Consider the following 14,601-nt stretch of genomic DNA (forward strand, 5'->3'; position numbering starts at 1 on the left):
CCCCCCCCCCCCCCCCATTTGGCCTGGGGACTATTAACTTGTGCTCTTTAGGTTCTTTGGATGTGGTCAGATGTCCACATACTCACTGTACTTACCAGAACACCATTTAACAGACATGTTTGGATAGAGATGCTATTTTGGGAGGTGATCTCTACTGCTTTACTGATTAGTAGAAATGCCATTGGGCACCATATGTCATGAAAAGCTCTCATCTGATCCTTTTCAGAAACGGTTAGTTGTCTCTTCTGCAAAATTCTACATGTGTGGTCCCCCCCCCCCCCATTTGCTGGCATGGACACAAATTAAAGTGTAAAGATAAACCTCTGAATCCATGTGAACCTGGCACAAGCAGAGCTTGTCTGCGGGGAAAATTTTCCAGCCTAATTATGCTGGTGTTACTTTCTGTGTGCACTTTTATCCCTGAATAGAGCAGCATTTGTTCAAATAAGCTAATATAACTCTGCATGCAGAAGTGTACTGGTGTAACTGTAGTGGTGCCATTTACAGAAACCATCTGATGGCATTCTCTTTCCCCTTCATTTTGGGAGCATCTTCACTTCTGGGTTTGGTTGAGGATTGATAGCCTGAGTTAAGTTTGCTTTTCCTCTAGCTAAACTGTTTCATAGTGAAGTAACAGCTGAGCATTACTTGATCAATTGTACAGGTAAGGGGTCAGCAACCTACAGCCCACAGAAGCATTCCATCCAGACTGCAGACATGAGGCTTTAGTATCGTTTTGCAACAGGGCCTTGAGCCATGGGTGCCTTCCCCTGTGCTGCCAAGGGGGATGAGCACCAGCTGCTGGCACCCGCCTCTGACCCAGGATGGGTCATTGCAGTCTGCGGCTAGAAAAAAAGTTGCCTTCTTATAGTGTAGGCAACTGATAATCTGTGCTTACTTAAACCCTAGATAATATCTCCCAACTGACCAACCAGCCTAAACTAAAAGTTACTGAGTTTTAAGGGATTTTTGTGTGTAAAAAAGAGTTGGGTTGGAGGAAACACACTTGAGTGGCAAACTGAATGAACTCGGTAGTATAAAGAAGCCCTCTACCTGCACAACCTTTTGAACACTAGGTTTATATTGTCCTGCCTCATGGTGCTTAATTTGGGCCCAAGAGAGAAACAGTTTCATAAGCCTTTGTGCTTTGTTACCATTCAAAATGTGCCAAAACTTCCATTTCAGTGGGCCATATACAGATCATCACTGTTGGACTGTATAGTCTAAACAAATAATGAAAAATTTTATTTTAAATGCTTGTCCTGCTGAGAGAACCCTAATGACTACTGGGTGATTTATGGCTTGCACGCTCGCTCTCTCTTCTCTCTCTAGGCATTTTCAAATGAATTGGAAACCTGCACAAGTGGAAATACTGCCAGTCCCAAGGGGCACAAATCTGTACCAAGGAGTGGTAAGGAACAGCCGGGTAAGCTGTTTTGTTAATGTTACTCTGCTTTACACTTTTGTAAGTATACTAGAAAATGGGTAAAAGAATCGGAAGGAATTTCTTCAAACTGGTGTTTTTGGTACTGGTTTGGTGAAGAAATGAGTTTGTGTTCAAAGTAAGCCAATAATGATCCTAATGATAACGACCCAGAACAGAAGACTTAATTTCCAGCAAGTGAAAAGCAAGGGGTTTTTTGGTAATATCTTTAGTTGGACCAGCTCTGTAGGTGAGAGAACCTGTGAAACAAGCATTTCAGATGCAGAGTGATCTTTCTCAGGTCTGGGAATGGAGCAGCTACAGTCTAAGCTGAATATCGGCTAAAACATATTTTTGCGTTTTTCCAACAAGAGTATTCAGCCCTTCTAATAATGGGTATGTTCACAATAAGAAATCATACCTATGCTTTACCACCAACACTACCACCACCACCCCGTCCCCCAAAATCTCCCATTAGAAATAGTAAGTGCAATCTTGAATCTATGAAACACAAAACTCTTGGTTCAGAGGTGATACCTTTTTTATTAGACCAACTGAAAAATAGCACAGAAATTTTCTTTGCAAGCTTTTGGACACATGCACCCTTCTTCAGGCTGAGGAGACATCAAAAATTGTAAAAGTCCTCTTAGGTAGAAAATAAACTGCATTTTGCACAGGGGAAGTTGAGGCTGGAAGTTTATTCCCCTGGTGTAGCAGGGCACTAAGGTGCCTGCTACTAGTAACAGTAAAATGGGCTCAGCTGCCACTCACCAGGGCAGCACAGGTGGGAGTTGCTGAGACAGCCAGTTGGGTCAGCTGATCAGAAGGGGGCAGGGCTGGGCCTATATAAACAGACAGGCTGAGGCTGGAAGGGCAGTTCCCCTCTGGCAGCCTAAGTGGGAGCTCTGCTGGAGCAAGCAGGGCAGGCATAGCAAAGAAGCCTGATGGCCTGAGCAGTGTTGACATGATGGTATGGGGTGGAGAGAACCCTGACAGGGATATGGACGAAGGTTAGCCAGGTTGGCTTAGGGTTTATGTTATAGCCAAGGGGCTTTGTGTTTTCTGTTTTGTTGTTGTTACACCGGAGGACTGGACGAGGCTGCAGGGGTTGGAGGCGGCCTCATGGGAGCTCCCCAGTAGTGGGGGGGGTTCCTGGCGTTGGAGAGGGTGCTGCGTTTTGGGGTGTCCCGACCCCAGCCCAGTGTGGGCATTATCGGGAGGAGCCCAGTGTGGGTGCACACAAGAAGCCCCAGTGGGGCATAAGACCCGAGAAGGGGGTCTGGGAGCCAGGTAAGGCCGAGGCTGCCTGAGCCCCAATTGTGGGAAAAGCCCCAGTGGGGCATAGGACCCAGGAAGGGGTCTGGGGCCAGGTGAGGCTGAGGCCGCCTGAGCCCCGTGGTGAGGAGCCCAGTGGGCGTAAGACCCCAAGAAAGGAGTCTGGGGGCCAGGTAAGGGCAAGGCCACCTGAGCCCAGATTTGTGGGAAGCGCGAGCAAGGCCCCAGTGCGGGCAGGGAGCGTGAGGCCCAGGCCCCGGCTGGGGGCGAGAGTGCGGGGAGCGCGAGGCACAGGCCCCAGCTGGGGGCGGCAGCATAAGAGACAGGCCCCGGTGCAGGCGACGGTATCAAGGCCCTGGTGCGGGCAACGATATGAGAGAGGCGCCCCGGCGCGGGCCATAATATAGAGGCAGTCCCACGGGGAGACAGACCCCAGTGAGGGCTGCAGGGCGAGGCAGGCCCCGGTGCAGTCGGTGAGAACCGCGAGGCCCGGTGACAGGCAACGGTATAGAGGCAGGCCTGTGGGGAGACGGACTTCAGCAAGGGCTGCAAGGCCCGTGGGGCAAGGCAGACCCCGGTGCGGCCGGCAAGAACCGTGAGGCCCGGTGGCAGGTGACGGTATACAGGTGAGGCCCAGTGCGGGTTACGAGAGCTGCGGGAGACGGGCCTCGGTGCGGGCTAGAGCACGGGAGATGGGAAGCGAGGGGGCACCCGTGAGGGCGCCGATGGGCAACTGGACAGAGCCCCAGTACAGCAAGGCACCGTGCCAAGGAGGGCAGGAAGGCAGCCTCCCATTAATGATATTCACCAGCAAGACATGGCGGGCGAGGTAGAGGGTGCGTTCGAGACCTGATTTGGCACGGTAGATAAGGGCGCTAGGGGAGGTCATGGCACCCCTAGGTCGCGTCCTGCCACACCTGGGTATGCGCAAGTCCTTTGAATTGCGCTGTCATGTGCAGAGAAGGAAAAAATATATGGAAGAATAAACTTCGTTGCTAAACAAGAAAGAAGGATTTTTGCACCTCCCTGTCTGCCTCTAACATCTGACGCCTCCAGCAACAAAGACAGCCTTACCTGCACATCACAGAGCAATTCTCACAAAAGGACTCTCACATACCCAAGGGAATACACTTCCAGCCTCAACTTCCCTATGCAAAAGTTTATTTTCTACCTGAGAGAACTCTTCTTCAGCCTGAGGAGAAATCAAAGATTGTAAGAGTGCATGTGCCCAAAGCTTGCAAAGAAAGGGGTTTTTTTTGTTTGGATTTTTTGCTATTTTTAGTTGGTCTAATAAAAGATATCACCTCTGAAACAAGAGTTTCATGTCTCTCTCTCTCAGACCTACACAGCTACAAAATAGATCCCTGAAATCTTGAATCTGTGCAACCCAGTCATAGCATGAGGGTGTATCTTGTCTTGATCTCCCTGCCCATCAGTACAGTTACTTAAGCTTAGTATGGGTGAAATTACTTTGATTCTCCAAGGAGGGCTGGGCATTCTTGTAATCCTCTTCATCAGTGTGACAGAGAGAGACCTACAATTCAGACTTTCAAGGCCTTGGTAGTAAATGCACATCCAGACAAGTGGGTGTCTTCCTCTGGAAAGTGTCTCCTTTGCTGAATTGCTTTTCCATCCTTTTCAATTCCTTTATTTTTCTCTTGCAGTTTTCTTTGGGACCATTTTGACCTCAACAAAAGGAAGATATGAAATGCAGATTGGCTCAATTAAATTTCAAGTAGGACAAGGAGACATAACCAAAGAAGAGACGGATGTCATTGTAAACGTATCAAATAAAAGCTTTTCCCTCAAAGCAGGTACTTCCAGTTAGTGATGAATTTTAATGATGAATGCACTAGGATGGCTTTAATGGGGGCACATCTACATGGCAAATGCCATGCTGTGCAGACATACCCAACCTAGTTCTGAATGAATTAGATTGGGTATGGACGACTTGGCCTCTTGTAGTTTAAGATCAAGTGTAGCTGTGTTAGGTGATTAAGTGGGCAGAATTAATTGACTGAGATGGAGTACCCCACTAACAAGGCCCTAATGGCTTTGGTAATGAGGTAGTTCATTCGGAGCAGTACCGTGCACTTCTGTGCATAAAGGTATTGTGGGGGAAATAGTATTTTCAGCATGTAATTATTAGTATTTATTTTTGTAATATAGTGAGCCTTTGGTTCTTCATATTGGGGGGGATGGGGAACTGAACCAGAAATGTGACATTTGTTTTTATTTTTTTACTTTAGAAAACAATGTTTATCCTATACATTATTACAGAATAAGAATCGTTTGCACATTTTAAAAATCCCTATAGAATTATGTAACAAGAATATAATTTTGTGTCACATCCATGGCAAATTAAATCTTTCTCTGTGAAACTTTATAAGTTTTAAATTTTTATGAAGATTTATTGGGTTCATCCTGATTTAATCTATAAAGATAGCTTTCATTGGGGGCAAACAGAGCTGCTGCTATTAAATACTTTCTGAAACTTGAGCACTAACTAAACTCTACCATAGGGTCCTCTTTTAAATCTTGACCAATACTATTACTAGCACGGAAACTTTGGATGGTATATTGCAGTGTTGCTTACAGGTTTTTGTTTTTGTTTTCCCATGGGCCAGATCAATGGCGTAGGGCCAGTCCATGGGCTGGGTTGGCCCATGGATCCTGCCCTGCCCCCACATGCCAGGATCAGGCCCTGGGACTCTAGGTTGCCTCCACATGGCCAGAACCCATCCTTGTCCAGGTGGGCGCAGCCTGCAAAGCCCCATCTAGTGTGCAAGGCCACAGCCTGGGAGGCTTCCCACAGGACCTATAGGGAACCCTGCAGGCCAGATTACACAGCACCAGGGTTGAGCATCCCTGGTGTATGTGGTATTCTCTCCTGTTGTAACAACTGCTATTACTGTTCATTAGATTAATCAAACTAATACCGTTTTTTTGTTTTTTTTGTTTTTTTTTCAAAGGTGTCTCCAAAGCAATTCTGAAAGGTGCTGGATCAGAGGTTGAAACTGAATGTGCTCAACTAGGTATAACGTATGCTTACTACCTACTTTTTAAATGTGTTGATCACCCACAATTTCAAGCTCTGTGGGAGCTGGGGTATTCAGCAGTGTTGAAATTTCTAGCTGCACTACATTCTGTGGATGTGTGTGTACATGCTCTTGCAACTCCTAAACTGATTGATACCATATCATAGGTTTCATAGACATTAGGGTGGGAAGGGACCTCACAAGATCATCAGGTCCAGCCCCCTGCCCAAGGGGCAGGAAGTCAAGTGACCACAGTTATCTGTCAAATATGTTAAGATTTATTCAAAGGAAACACTTCAAGTGGTGTCAGCATCAAGGTAAAGGTGTATAATTGACCTCTTGCGCTCTCCTGTACCATTATAACTTTACAATCCAGGATAAAGCATAAAGGACTAAATTGTACCTTTAGATAGTGCCCAGCGCAATGGTTAGTGTTTGCTTTAAACTTGAAGGAGATGAACCATCCCAGGGGGAGTCCCAGGAAATGAAGGGCACTTGGACAAATGGTCAGAAGGTGCTTCTTATTGTGCTGCAACTTTCATGCTTTGCACATGACACTTAAAGTTACAGCACAGTCAAACTGAACAGATGTTCAGTGTTTGCTGGGGGCTTGAAGCCTGCATGAACTGGCCAAGGCAAGGATGCAGGAGGGTGCTATCATATGCTCTGCAAGCTCCCCAGCCTGCAGGAAAGATTCCCAAGAAGGTGCTATCCATAGCCTCAGCTTCCTGGCTGGTAGTTTTCCCACCTCCCCTATCGCATTTCTTTCTCCTGGGGATTCCCTTGTGTGCTGGAAATGTGCTTGAGATGGGGTGGGAGGGAATCCCAAGCCCCCCCATCCTACCCTTTGTCTTGCAGGCCCAGGCCAGCTCCCTTCCCAAGATCCAAGCAGGGGTATCTGGGCCATGGCCACATGGTGTCAGGGTCTAGATTATGCCCACCTGCCCCCTCCAGCTCCTGGTGTGAATGTGTTGCCATCTGCCCTGGCTGCCACGCCGCAAGCTGCATGTGGAATCTGAGTCCCCTTGCCTTATGTGCCTGGGCCAGCTGCCCCCAAGACCCAGCAGGGTAGCCAACCCAGGTCTGAGTAATTGGGAGTTTAGGTTCTCTGTCCATTTTCCCCCAACCCCTGCCCCAGTTTCTGGCGCTACCGTGTTTGACAAACAGCCCTGGCTGCCGCACCAGGAGCCGAGGCAAGGGGTGGGAATCCGAGCTCCCCCACTTTGTGGACCTGGGCCAGTTCCCCACCAAGACCCTAGCAAAGGTACCTTCCCTCCTGCCCCCCCATCACCTTCCTTCCCCCACGGCGCAGGGGGGCTCTATCTTCTCTCTGTGGCAACCCCACAGAGGCACACGGGATGTGGGCAGAATCGCCCAAAATTAGACCTTGCAGGGAACCTGCACACAAGTTTCCTAAGGTGCTGTGCTCCAGAACATCTTAGTCTAATAGCTGATTTAACAAGGGCTAATTTTTCCTGCGATTGGTCGTCTTAAAAGCACTCTGCAGCCATGAAGGTTTGCTATGTTATGACTGCAGAGTGCTTTCAGGGGCCTCATAGTGCAAAAAAATATAACTTTTGTCAGTGCCCAAAGTTCCTACCTAAGAGAAACTTGTATCTAACTTTAGACACAAGGCATCAAAGGATGAAAAATGAAATTGGGGAATAGTGGAAGCTGTGTGTAATTTAGTCCACACTAAAGAGGACTAGAGGAGAGGAGCTCCATTCAAAGAGGATGGAGCTGGACTGTTCTCAGTGGGGCAGATGATGAAACAAGGAGCAATGGTCTCAAGTTGCAACAAGGAAAGTTTAGGTTAGATATTAGGGAGAACATCCTCACTAGCAGGGTAGTGAAGCACTAGAACAGGTCACCCACAGGTGTTGTGGAATCTCCATCCTTGGAGGTTTTCAAGACCCAGCTAGACAGAGCTTTGGTTGGGATGATCTAGTTGAGGCTGGGGCTGCTTTGAGCAGGGGTTGGATTAGATGTGACCTCCTGAGGTCCCTCCCAACCTTTATTTTTCTATGATTCTAAGAGGCAGGGGCTCAGGGAAGAAGCAAAGAGAGAGGTCAGTAGTAAAAAGCAGCTGAAGAAAGTGAACTGTGTAGCCGGAGCTGAAAGGAGTGATGCTTCATTATGCACAGTGCTAAAGAGGAGAATGTAGGTAAATGAAGGAAAGGGTAATTGTGGTAGAATGCCCATGAGACACTGAAAAGCACCATATTGTCTGAGAGCACTGATCAAACTGAACTGTAGGCAGTAACTCACCTGTGGGCCTGGAAAGTGATGGTGTAAGAGTTTTGAATCTTCTGCAAGAGATCATTGGGAACCCAGGTGAAGATGCACAAAGAGGGTGACAGACAGGTGGCAACTGGAGAGAAGATTTCAGACAAGTTTTACATAAATTGTTTTTTTCTTACATCTCATTTTGTTTCATCTTTCAGCCTCCCAACCTCACAATAACTTTATAACCACTCAAGGTGGAAATCTGAAGTGTAAGAAAATTATTCACCTTGTTCCCAGTGATGACATCAAAGCTCAGGTCTCTAAAGTGCTTCAGGAGTGTGAAGAGAGAGGATACAAATCTGTTGCCTTTCCAGCAATTGGAACAGGTTTGCCTTTCCTTAGAAATATAAAAATAAAATCAGGTGGTTTTCTTGGGACCAAGTTCCACCCATGTGACTTTGCTGCCATCCATGTGCCATTGGTGAATTTGATTGATCTAAAAAGTTTAATTCTTTTTCATTTAAAAGAAAAATTAATAAAATTGTTGTATTTCTTGATGTCCCATAATGTGCTTCCAATTCAGTAAGACTGTGGGCTCTGTGATTAAAGTTCCAATTGTGTATGGATCCATTTCTTGAATATGACTATGTATTTGGGACTGCTAGGGCACATCCAGACTAGTAGGCACGCAACTTGCAGCATCCCAAACCAGTTTGAGACGCTGCAGGAGGCACGGTGCGAATGAAAAAATGTTCACTGCAGCCCATATTTGTAGCATGGGCTCAAAATTAGATACTTGGATATCCAGGTGCCCAAAAAAAACACATGGGGAGGAAAAAAACAGACCATGCCCTGAGGTAACCCAGAAGCTGTTCCTCTGGAGAGTGGTGCCAGTCCCCAGGTGACAGCCCAAGTGACCTGGGGCTGCAGAAAGACGCACGCCCTGTGCAGAGCTGGGCAACACCCATGATGAGTGGCACAGGCAGGACGTCCCTGTAGTGGGGGACTGGGGCCTTGTGGGGTGGGGGGCATTGCATGTGCTTTGGGGGGTGCCCTGTAGGGGGCAGGGGACTCACCCCTCCCAAGCAGCCCTCCATAATCCCACCCATGCATCCCCACAGCCCTCCACACACCCACATCCTCCCACACCCCTTCCCACCCACCTTCTGCAAACTCCACATCCCCTCCATCACACACCCATTGTCCCCAGCTGCCAGATAGGATGAGACCTGCTGGCAGGAGCTGTGGTTGTAGGGCCAGCTGTCCCCCGCATCCTAGTTAGTGAGGGGGTCAGGGGGAGCTCTAATTGTTCTATGATGAGACAACCAAAAGCAAACATCAAAACAAATATATATTTTGAATGAATGTATTATGATGCTAGAGACACTGGTAGGTTTCCAGATTGCTTTAAAATTGTAAATATATCAATAAGACGTTGCCCAACTGATTCTCTCCCTCTCTATGTGTATATTTGTATGTATATGCACACGTGCACACACGTGTATATATAGTGGTCTTTTTGTTTTAAGTGTGGAAAAACATGGATTTGGGGGTATTTTAAAGGGTGAATTTGGGATTCTTTTTTATCATAGATTTTGCAGATTTTAAATAAGGAGTACCAGAATTCCTGCTAGTGAGGCAAGTAGCAGGACCCAGGCAGAGAAGCCTGCTTAGGGCTGGCATCTGGGACTCAGCTGGAGATGGCTAACCTTCTTGCCACTTGGACCTAAGTGGCCAGGCTTTCTCAGTTCACTGAGAACATCTTCCGGGCAATAGCTGTCCAGATGGCAGGCCAGCTCTTTAGCCACAGCCTGCTGGCAGCTGTCCCAGAGGTGCAGATGCCTCTGCTGTGGCTGTGCAGTTCCCATCGGGGTCTGGCAGGCGCGCAGCCTTGGGGCTGCATGCTGTTGCAGGTGGCAGCAAGTCACAGCCAGGCAGCAGCCCCCACTGCCAGACGGCTGCACTGGGTAGAGGGTGCAGGGAACTCTGTTAGGGCTGCTTCAGCAGTCCAGCTTGCACAAGGGGTAGTGTCCCCAGATAGCCAGGCCCCAGAAGCTCCTGAGAGCAGGTAGCCCTGAGCTGCTTGCCAGTGCAGTTTTTTTTTAATACTGCTGGGGCCAGCACAGGTGCTGGCCCCAGGCTCTAGTTCCCCCTGGCTGAAGATCCTGGAGGAGCTGGGCAGGGTCATTTTGCCCCAAGTGGCACAACCTGCCCCACACCAAAGTGCATGACCAGGCACATGTGCTGAGGCAAAAATCCCCGGCTCAAATTTGTCACTCCTGTTTGAGCTGCTGCAGGTGCATGTGTCTGCATGTATAGATGTGCCCTTAGAGCCCGTTAGCCATGGTCCCTTCTATAGCAGGCAGCCCCATCATATAATTGCGTTCATTTACTTATACCACACCAATAGCTAGTTAGGTTTTTTGCTCTTTCTTCTACTCTTCAGAGGCTATTATGATGTTGAAAAATCTTTCACTTTCTAGCCTAAAAATGTCTTCATTCTAGCCAGTTTTGTGCCCAAGATTTTAATCATCCTAATCCTATTTTAAGTGGCTTTTTTAACACAATGCATCCATTTACAAACTGGTCAGGGGGGATCGGAAGGCACTGGGGGAGTCACTGTTCCCCCCCAAGCACAGCCAGGAGTGACCAGGAACAACAGTCACAAGCTAGCAGAGGGTAGATTTAGGTTAGACATCAGAAGGCGCTATTTCACAGTCAGGGCAGCTAGGGTCTGGAACCAACTTCCAAGGGAGATGGTGCAGGCTCCTACCCTGGGGGTTTTTAAGAAGAGGTTAGATGAACACCTTGCTGGGGTCGTTTGACCCCAGTACTCTTTCCTGCCATGGCAGGGGGTCGGACTAGATGATCTTCTCAGGTCCCTTCCGACCCTAGAAACTATGAAACTATTTTAGTTGCTGTTATTTTTAACTTCGATATTTATTACAGGTCAGGCAGGCCATGATCCTGCTAAGGTAGCTGATGCTATGATGGATGCTGTTGTGGACTTTGCAAATGGTAAATCTGTTCAATCTGTGGAAAAAATCAAAATCATTATCTTCCAGCCACATCTAATGGATATGTTCCATGCGAGCATGCAGAAAAGACAAGTAACTGAGCAGGTACATCCTACGCCTGCACCACGTTCATTCTTCTCTCGGGTTGTATGTAAGTAGCTGCCTTGGTGTTGCTGTCTGTGTAGGGGTGCACATATAAGGCTACTTGATTCTTATCCTTTCTTCCATTGCAACTACTTTCTGTATTTCTACTTGATTACAGCCTATTTTGGGTTTGGAAAACGCCCAACAGAAAAATCCCCCTCTGTGGTTTCAAAGACGAAAATGATGCCAGCCATTTTTCAGATTTGTGGTGAAAGCTGGAAAAATGTAGAAGCAGCTGAATCATGGATTAAAAACCAGATTTTAAAGCAACAGCTTGAAAAGACTATATCAGAAGAAGGGATTTCAGGCTTTGGTGAAAGGGAGTTTGAGAAACTGAAAGACCTTCAGAAAAAATTATACATTGACATTGATTGGGATCTCAAGGAAGCTGTTCCTGCCATTCGAGTTTCAGGTGTTAACCAAGATGTCTTGAATGCTTGCTTGGAAATTCAAGAGCTAATTAAAAAAGTCCGAGAAGCTCAAGAAGAGGAATCCAAGGCAGAACTTGTTAGCAGCCTAGTTGAGTGGCAGTACTTAGAAAACGGTAGTTATGTGCCCTTTGACAGCCTGACGAACCTGCACTTGGAGGATGCGGCAGTGGGAAAACAGAAGGAGATTGACATCACTTTTGAGAACAAAAGATATAAAGTGGATCTGGTAGCAAAAAGTGCTCTAGATGATCAAGGGAAACGTAAACCTATTATACGCATCTGGAAAATGGAAGGTAAGTGAACTCTTCTTGATCTGGTTTCATTGTTACTTAAGCTAGGTTTAGTATTGCTGTAGTGCTAGACTAGGCCAGTGCAGATGAGGAGTAAGGAAAATAAGCTATGGTCAGACAGAGCTGTTCTTGGGCACATCTGGAATACAAATCGCTGTTAGAAGCAGTATGTTGTATACTGAAAAAAGAATTGAAAGAAACTGAAATGGAAGACAAAGATGATAAAAAAAAAAAAAAAAATATCACGGATGTTTTAAAATTGTGAAAGGCACAGTAAATCAAATTTGTGATGACAAGAAAAAACAGTAATTTAGGCAGCTGGAATGCTGTAAGCATCTTGTATTTATAGAGATACTGTCTGTCTTTCCATGAGATTCCCTCAGTTAGCTTCACCTGTTTTGCTCATCTGAGAGGGTCAGAGACATCTTGTGTGTGTACCATGCTTAACAGTGGCTTTGTCACCTAGAAGCTACCACAATACAACTACTAATTGACTGGAATTATGATTAGAGGAAGAGTCCTAATGAGAACTTTGCTTCATTTGATACCACTGAAATAAACATTCTAATGTTCCTGCATTTAGGAAACAACAAAACTCCCAGCTATGCAAGATACTTTTCGTCTTGGGGACTCCTCGCTGTCTTTTGTCTTGCTCTCTCTTCTCTTGGAAAGAATTGTCTTGCTCTCATGAAGTCTTTACTCTTCTTGATTGAGAGTATCCAGTATTTGTTCCTTTTGGCATAAGTGGAAACCAGCTTCATATTCATTGACCATGCAGCTGCAACCCTAGCTTCTCTGCAATGAATTGAGATGGAAAGCGGCTGGTGCTGTTGAGTCTGGAGGCCATATGTTTGAGGGAGAGAAGGTTACAGTGTCTTCAATAAATTGTTTTCTGTTTTTCTCTGAGATGCCTCCTGACTAGGTGGAAAGAATAACTTCTGTCTTGTGCTACTACATCCAGAAGCAGAGACAGAGAAGGGGTGAAGTTTAAGTTAGATCTGTTCCCAATCTTTTTAGCCCTTCAGCATTTCTCCATTTCCCTATGTCATACATTCTTTTAAGAAAAAGGGGTAGGGAACGATGCTGCCACTTTACCAATGAGTGTGGAGTGCAGTGAATTTAGGTGTTGCCGGTATAGATGAATCTGCTGGTTAGGCCAAATATTGAGGTGCCTTTTCAGTCTTTACTAAGCATCTGATATTCTGACAGCTTTCTCGCAGTGAGGCTTATGAAAAGCTTAGCAAGGATTTTTAAGGTTTGGGTCTTGAACAGCACTATCAACATAATTGCATTTTAGGACCTCAGTCCAAAGTCCATTAAGTAAAAGCAGAGCAAGGAATCATTGAATGATGCTTTCATAGTATGCTGATAATTATGCCTCCATAACCAGAGTCCAGTACACATTGTTAACAAAACGTTTGCCTTTGCAGAAAATCAGTCAATAGTACTCCCTGCAACATGGGAAGATATGAACCAAGAGCGTGTCAAAGTTGTGCAGCTAAAACCAGAAATGAAAGAATATGAAGATGTTCAGAAAAGATTTCAAGAGACCTGTGCGTCATTCAAGATCGAAAAGGTGAAATGGTGTCTGTTTCTGAGTCTAGGTGTCTTGGTGACTGCCCCAGATAGATAAGAAGGGATGTAAAAAGTTTAATACATCCAAACCAATGCTATATGGTTTCTTTTTGGAAGAGAAATCCTTTTTCACAACTCTAGCAAAAGTGTCCCTGAGCCACCTTCCAGTGAGGCTGCCTTTTTGGGCAAATCTAATTGAATTTATGGGGATGAGAAGTCATTTTGCACTCCCTTTCCTCCCCTCTGTGTTCCTTCCTTTCAACAGGAGCAAAGCAGCTTGGCTCCACTGAAACATTATTAGTGGAGGCAGTTATGACAGTTCTGAAATTTAAAATCTTTTCAATCAGATTTTGAGGCCAAGTCCAATCTCTCTTACAACCAAGTCGATCTAGACTAATTTCTTTGACTTCAGTGAAGTTAGTTTGGATCAGTGATTCTCAACCATGATGGCCTGGTTGCCTTGTTAGGCCCATTACACTTAAGATGCGATTGTCCAGCTAATCATGTCTTTGAGTTGACCTGGCCACACATTCGTTCAGTTAATAATGTGATAAAATTGGGAATAAACCACAAAGTTATTGCAAATCAGTACGCTAATAACTTAAGTGTAATCACTTTTGTGGCTGGTTTCCATCTCACCTTAAATTGCATGTGAAGCCAGGCTGATCAGCTGATTGGGGCTGCCAGCCTCAAGGGTGCAACAGAGCCCTTTGTTCTGCTGTGCCCGCAAGGCTTGGAGTGGCAGTCGGCTGGTCAGGATTCCCAGCCTTGAGTGCATTGGAGCCCTTGACTCCAGTGCACTCCTGAGGCTGGGAGCACCAGTTGCCTGACTGGCTTTCTACTTGCCAGTACAGAGGGAGCCTAAGATCGTGTTCCTGGCCTCCCCCTTCACTGGCAATTTGGCACAATTTTCCATAACTGTGCCTCCTGCCATTCATGTGTACCGTGGCAGAAGGCACAATTGTTGGGATTGCAGGTCAGATCCCATCGTGCTCTTAACTGAATGCCTGCCAGAGGCTTTAGGTATGCAAACCCCTACACCTGATTCACAAGATTAAACCCAGAGATTTCTAATGGGAAACTATAGTGTTAAAAATGTTCTGAACTATTGTAGACTGAGTTGTTGGCTGCAGAAGAAGTGTTCTGCTGGGGGGGGGGTTGAGGTTTTTTTTGTTTTTGTTT

At 46.2% G+C, this 14,601-nt stretch overlaps 1 protein-coding gene across 2 annotated transcripts in view; it reads left to right on the forward strand.

The window, feature by feature from the left end:
- Positions 1-14,601, forward strand: part of LOC109301393 (poly [ADP-ribose] polymerase 14-like) — a 52,534-nt gene that overhangs the window by 31,845 nt on the left and 6,088 nt on the right. The window contains exons 11-17 of one of the 2 annotated variants that reach the window (XM_019522548.1): positions 1,333-1,426; positions 4,363-4,512; positions 5,671-5,733; positions 8,181-8,348; positions 10,912-11,127; positions 11,239-11,847; positions 13,275-13,420. In XM_019522548.1, the coding sequence (XP_019378093.1) occupies positions 1,333-1,426; positions 4,363-4,512; positions 5,671-5,733; positions 8,181-8,348; positions 10,912-11,127; positions 11,239-11,847; positions 13,275-13,420 (1,446 nt within the window). Of the gene's footprint in view, positions 1-1,332; positions 1,427-4,362; positions 4,513-5,670; positions 5,734-8,180; positions 8,349-10,911; positions 11,131-11,238; positions 11,848-13,274; positions 13,421-14,601 lie in introns of both variants that reach the window. The other variant, XM_019522547.1, reaches the window with a different exon arrangement.

Source organism: Gavialis gangeticus, unplaced genomic scaffold (genome assembly GCF_001723915.1).
Source record: "Gavialis gangeticus isolate Ggan-Ray unplaced genomic scaffold, GavGan_comp1, whole genome shotgun sequence".
NCBI lineage: Eukaryota > Metazoa > Chordata > Crocodylia > Gavialidae > Gavialis > Gavialis gangeticus.